Here is a 5,850-nt window from a genome sequence, read left to right on the forward strand (position 1 = left end):
CAAAAGCGGATTTATAAATGAATTTTTCAGTCATTTGGAGCAAACATATAGGCTGTTTGTTTCTCTGGAAATCCTCTGCTACTCAGGCACTTAAATGGACAAAATAGAAATGGGAAAATGTTTGTATTCAGCTAATCTGCATAAGTGGCTGAATCACTTTGTCAAGTCAGATGCAGATGACCAGGTGGTAACAACCAGATTTTGAGGTCTTGTGCATTTATCATTGGTATTTGGATATTTTAGTGTCCTTTCCCCAAAAAAATACTTTGACAGTGTCAATGTAATCTTTTGGTCAATTTGACACATTATAAACACATTTCAAGCCTCACCTATTAACACTACAACACATCCACATCCACATCCACATCTAGGTGTATTTACATCCTTTCCTGTGGTGCAATACACTTTGCCAGCTACCTGCTTTTGTTAAAAGCCCTTTGTCAATAAATTTGACTTCCCCGACACTCAATACTGAGTCCATTAAGCCTGAGGGCTGCTCTGTGCAAAGGGGCCAATAGTTCCAGTAAGGTATCTGCTGAGCTCTCATTAGTGAGCATCATCATACGTAATTCTGGCACGTGTAATGCCATTAGAGGGGATTTGGCATCTGATAGTTGAGTAATGGGATGAACTGGACAGTAAATCTCCAGAAGCATAGCTGGAAGTCTTCCTCACTCAAAGGTGGAGAAACCTTTCACAAGATAAGTCATTACAAAAGGTTTTCACCATTAATTTGGTCTGAAACATGTACAACTCTTTTATTTTTACAACTCTGACAGAAGTAAAAACAAATAACTGAAATAATGTTGTTGCACTTGTGATGCATGACATGACACAGGAATCTGACCACAGTATGTAATCTAATTATGCAGCTGTTTATAGTTGCGGTAACCACGTCTTGTTAATTACATTTACAGTTGTTCATTATTGAATGTGTGAAATAATAAATGTCATCTTGCTCGATTTCAGGAGCCCTTTCCAGAGATAGCTGTAACCCACTGCAAGGGAAATATCATGTACAAGAAACTGAACTCCTCTCCCCGAAAGTGTTGGTGCCTGAAGCTATGAACAGAAATGTGTGTTTTACTGAAAATGAAAGCAAACACCCCAATATAGAAGAGGTGACTCAGCTTCCAGCTTGGCAGAAAGATCCCCTGAGACCTTTGACCTCTTAATCGTTTAGCAGCGCTTACGTTTGAGATCTGCTATGAGCTATTAGAGAGATTAGTGTCACACAGATTTGGGGATGGGCCAAGCCTATATCTGGACTTTATAGTATTCTCAATTTCTCAGCATTTATTACTGAGCACCCAACCTATGCTGAGACCTAATAGAGCATGTGATACATTGTGGCATATTTTCCAGATGGAGGCTTTTTGTTCATACGTAATCTGTGTTGAGCCACATAAAGTGACAGATATGATGCCACTGACAGACATTCTATTTGTATAATATACAAGGCCGTGTATTTACTGCATACCCATTCATCCAATTTCTATAGTCCTTGTCCTCATTATCGAGGGTGAACCGTCGGCTATACCAGCTGACTTTGGTCCATCGGCGGAAACACCCTTGACTTGTTGCACAAGGCACTTATAGACAAACAAGCATTCACACCTGTGGACAATTTAGTCTTCAATGAAACCAAACATGCACCTTTTGGAAATGTGGATGGAAGCCAGAGTACCCAGAAAAAAAAGCCACACAAGCACGGCAAAAACATGCAAATTCACACAGAAAAGCTGGAGCCAAGATTTGAATCCAGAACCTCAAAACTGCAAGGCAGACATGCTAACCTTGTCGTGATTCCAGATTCTGTATATAGTATTTGGAATGTAAAAAAAATATACATGCACAATTGTTTTTCTTATTGTCATTGTCCATCCATCCATCCATTTTCTGAGCTGCTTATCCTCACAAGGGTTGCGGGAGTGCTGGAGCCAATCCCAGCTATCATCAGGCAGGAGGCAAACAACCATTCGCACTCACTTTCACACCTACGGGCAATTTACCAGGCATGCTTTTGGGATGTGGGAGGAAACCGGAGTGCCCGGAGAAAACCCACGCAGGCACGGGGAGAACATGCAAACTCCACACAGGCGTGGCCGTTGATTGAACCCTGGACCTCAGAACTGTGAGGCAAACAGTCGGCTACCGTGCCGCCTATTGTCATTGTAATATGCAAAAGTAAAAAATAAAAAAAAAAATCACTCATCTGGGCAAAATAAAGCATAAAAAGGCAAAACTAATCAATAAAGACTATGCGACGCAAAAACTTACATTCATCTGTTGTAAAGTCAAGTCAAATTCCAATTTCACAAACCCTTAAAATAGGACGGTGAAGGAGCATCAATAGTCAATTAATGGCTTTGTTCACTGTGTTCATTGCAGCTGGATAAAAAAAAAGTAGGTTAGTGTATACAAAGTATACAAATTCTACAGAACAGTGGTAAGATGCATTTACAATTCTACCAAGGTTAACTTGAGAGCAATTGGACTAATACAACTACAGAGAGGTCTAAATTATTTGGATTTAAGCCCCCATCAGTCACGCAAAACGCAATACAAAAAAAAAAAAAAAAAGAGTAACCTTTCCAAAAACAATGCCTCGCTCGTAAAGTAGTTAAATCAAGTTCACAGGAATGAGCAAAATATCTACCGGACATTACATGGTTGATTTTATTTTACATTAAACAACCATGAGGAGAATACTTTTTCAAAGTGTGGGCAACGTGTTTATTCTACCTTAGCTATTAAAACGTGCGCGATTGTTGATACATTTGAACAACAATGTCATTTTGTAAAATATGTATTGTTTTGAAACGCCTTACCGGAAGTAAAAGAATCCTTGTCTTGTTGCGGATCCGTTCGCCATCTTGAATTGTCTCGAGCAGAAGCGGCAGCAGCAGCGGCGGCGGCGTCGGCGGACTTTGGAGGGGGGAAATCAGCGCGTCCTAATTTCGAAAGCCATATTAGTTACGAGGATTAACGGGGTTTCCAGTGGTTGCACTCGTCAAATGAGCATATTTTCTCGGGCATATTTCGATGTGGACGTCTGTTGAAGAGCTTTAAGCGAAGAGCACCTCGCAGTTCGGCTCTGTTTTTGCATTCTGGAGCGGCGGACCGATCTTCGTCTGTGGCCTGGCTGCCTGGTTGGACTATTAGGCAATATTCAGGCTACTGCGCGGAGTTGGGGGTGAAAAATCGATTTATCCCACTCTGGTGTTGGGAAATGGTCGCCAATTTGACGTTTTCATGCAATGCGAAACAACTCACCGAGGACAAGTTTGATTAGAGGACGGAGTGCGCTTGATTTCCAGTTCGATGGAGATCGCCTCTGTCCGGTTCTGGCTCGGTTCCCTGTTCCGTTGCTCTGACAAAACAATCGTTCCAACAAAGCCACGTTTGTTCGTTACGATGCTCCAGCATGCCAAACATATGCTAGTGTTGGCTTGAATGCCAAGAAGAAATCGCCTTCCATTGCTCATCTGTAAACGTGGAAATACCAAATTACCCCCCCCCCCCCCCCCCCTTTCGGACTAGTGAGGCTTGCATTACCCGGGATATCTTTGGATTTATCTCGTTGTAAAGATGTCCAACTTGCAGAGACAGACCTCCTCCTGACTCTGGCGCTGTGAGGATTTTTTTGTCGTTTCTTCTTCTTATTTTTTCTTGGAACTTTTTTATTATCTGAGGATCAGATTCGGATGGAAAATGGGAGACGCCACCAAACTGGCCCTCGCCGTTTTCCTCATCTCCTGTTCTTCAGGTGGGTTTGGAGGTACTGTACGTACTTGCATATCAGTCATATGCCCATTTTGTGCAATGTATGCCGGTTGTTACCTGTGCAGAATCCGGTGCAGTGCAACCCCGTGGGGTAACGGGTGGGTGTGTTAATCTCATCCTGGCATCGTTTGTGGCCGGTGTTGTTTTTATTTTTTCCGTCCTCACACTTTAGCCTCAACAAATAATATACTAACAAAAATATTTACTTTTAATGGATTGTATTGTCCCCTGTTGCTAGTTTGATTAACTAAACATCGTAGACATACTAAGTAGGATTGGAATTGTAGTTAAGATATTTCATGATAGCATTCTTGCAGTGTATCTATCATTTTACTGCGGGAATTGTTCAGTATTTTCGACCTGATGGCCTAATGGAGAGCAAAAACAAGCTTTCCTCATGCATATTTAGTTTAATTTGTGAATTAGGAATACTTAGCAATTAACCACTAGTGTTGCAGAATAATGTTTGCGTTCATGCAAGTCATGGCTTAATAAAGGGCTTGATGTAAACATTTATCACTTGTTATAACGCCTTATTAGCAATAGCACCAGGCACTATTAAAACAAGTATTCATGTCCTGTTATTGCTCTTTATCAAAACATTTGTATGCAACATCTGAAGCAGTTGTTGATGCAGCTCAATCAGTGACAAACAGATAAGTTGCAATGGTCACATACCGTTTGATTTAGTTGATCCACACAGCTATGTTTTTATGTTGTGATAGTGCATATCGTCCTGCTCATGATACATTTAATTCATTATCGAAATGAAAGGTATGTAAAGGAGTCCATTGGGGAGTCCTTGCTGAAGTTGTGCTTCATTACCCATCTTGTATGCAGATTATAAAACTTAAATGTCCACGTTCATCACAAGGCAGTTATCTAAATGCGTGCAAGTGCAGAGTCCATGTTTGCAGCAGTGAAACATGTTAAAGGCTGATATAACGCATTAACCTGTCTGGAGGCCTACCAATATGATTTTGTAAGCTTATCTGATCTGTAACTAGTTTTTTTCCCCAGCAAGTATCCTTAGTTCTTTCTCTCTGTCTTCCCTGTTGGTGGTGTTCTGGATCAACGTTGGTTTATGTCTGTTTGGACGACAACAATAATGACAAACTGGAGAGGCGTGCAGTTTTACAGATGAAATGGCAAATGTGAAGTCTTCGGTTGACATTGTCCACTGTGTTGCAGAAGGCCAGCTGATGCGAGTTGCTGAAGTTGTTGGCTCTGGTGACTATTCCTTTCAAATAGTTTTTTCTGTTTAAAAGTATTGCTTTGCTTAATACTATTGAGAAGGTTAAATCTACTAAAGAGTTTTCTTTCATAATGGCTGTTTTCAGTGATTGTATTACTTCTTGTATGTGTGAGAATGTTTTTACTAAAGGTTTTCTTAAGCTTAAAGTTTGCAAAGAGAAAATGGAGTGAGGGTTGTCTAACCAGGGAGTCACACAACAATTTTGGTCTGGTTCTCAAAGGAGTATACAGCAGTTAAATCGATAAACATGATTCAGAATGCACCTTCTGCTTTTTGCATCTAGTGCCTTCCAGTCTTCGGCTCCTTCCGGCGCTGTGACGTAACACGAGCCAAACAGCCTGTTCATTCGGTGTTGTGTGCTATTATTCCATGCTGTTGTTCTCGTCCTTGTGTATTTGTTGTCATATGATTTAGCGATGTCAAAATGGTTTATTGTGTGGTATTTGGATGTAGAAATGGTGCAGGCAGTGGCAAGAGTTTCTTTGGCTTTCCAAATGAAAAATGAATATGTGACCAGCGGATAGGGAAAATCAATCGACAGGGGAAGAAACCTGGTCAGCTATGGCTGCCTAGCAAGCATTCTAAACTCTGTGCTGATCCCTTCAAATCGCCGTGTTTTGAGAAAGAGTTGGCAGAAAGCATTGGATACACAGGTGTAGTTGGGCAGAGGCTGAAACCGGTGCCAACTATTTTTCCTACGGCCACCCGGACCTCAACTGCCAGCAAGAGAACTAAATCTGACAGCCGCCACGGTGTAGCGACAAAGTGGCGCCGACGAGGTGAGGATTTCCTTATATATATATATATAT

At 41.3% G+C, this 5,850-nt stretch overlaps 1 protein-coding gene across 3 annotated transcripts in view; it reads left to right on the forward strand.

Moving 5' to 3' along the window:
- The first annotated feature begins 2,872 nt into the window (after positions 1–2,872).
- Positions 2,873–5,850, forward strand: part of LOC133402741 (activin receptor type-2A-like) — a 67,857-nt gene continuing 64,879 nt past the window's right edge. For 2 of the 3 annotated variants that reach the window (XM_061676800.1, XM_061676819.1), the window contains exon 1: positions 2,873–3,781. In XM_061676800.1, coding sequence (XP_061532784.1) covers positions 3,715–3,781 — 67 coding nt within the window. In that variant the 5' untranslated portion in view covers positions 2,873–3,714. The remainder of the gene's footprint in view (positions 3,782–5,850) is intronic. The other variant, XM_061676810.1, reaches the window with a different exon arrangement.

The sequence above is a fragment of the Phycodurus eques genome, chromosome 1, assembly GCF_024500275.1.
Source record: "Phycodurus eques isolate BA_2022a chromosome 1, UOR_Pequ_1.1, whole genome shotgun sequence".
In the NCBI taxonomy this organism is placed as follows: Eukaryota; Metazoa; Chordata; class Actinopteri; order Syngnathiformes; family Syngnathidae; genus Phycodurus; species Phycodurus eques.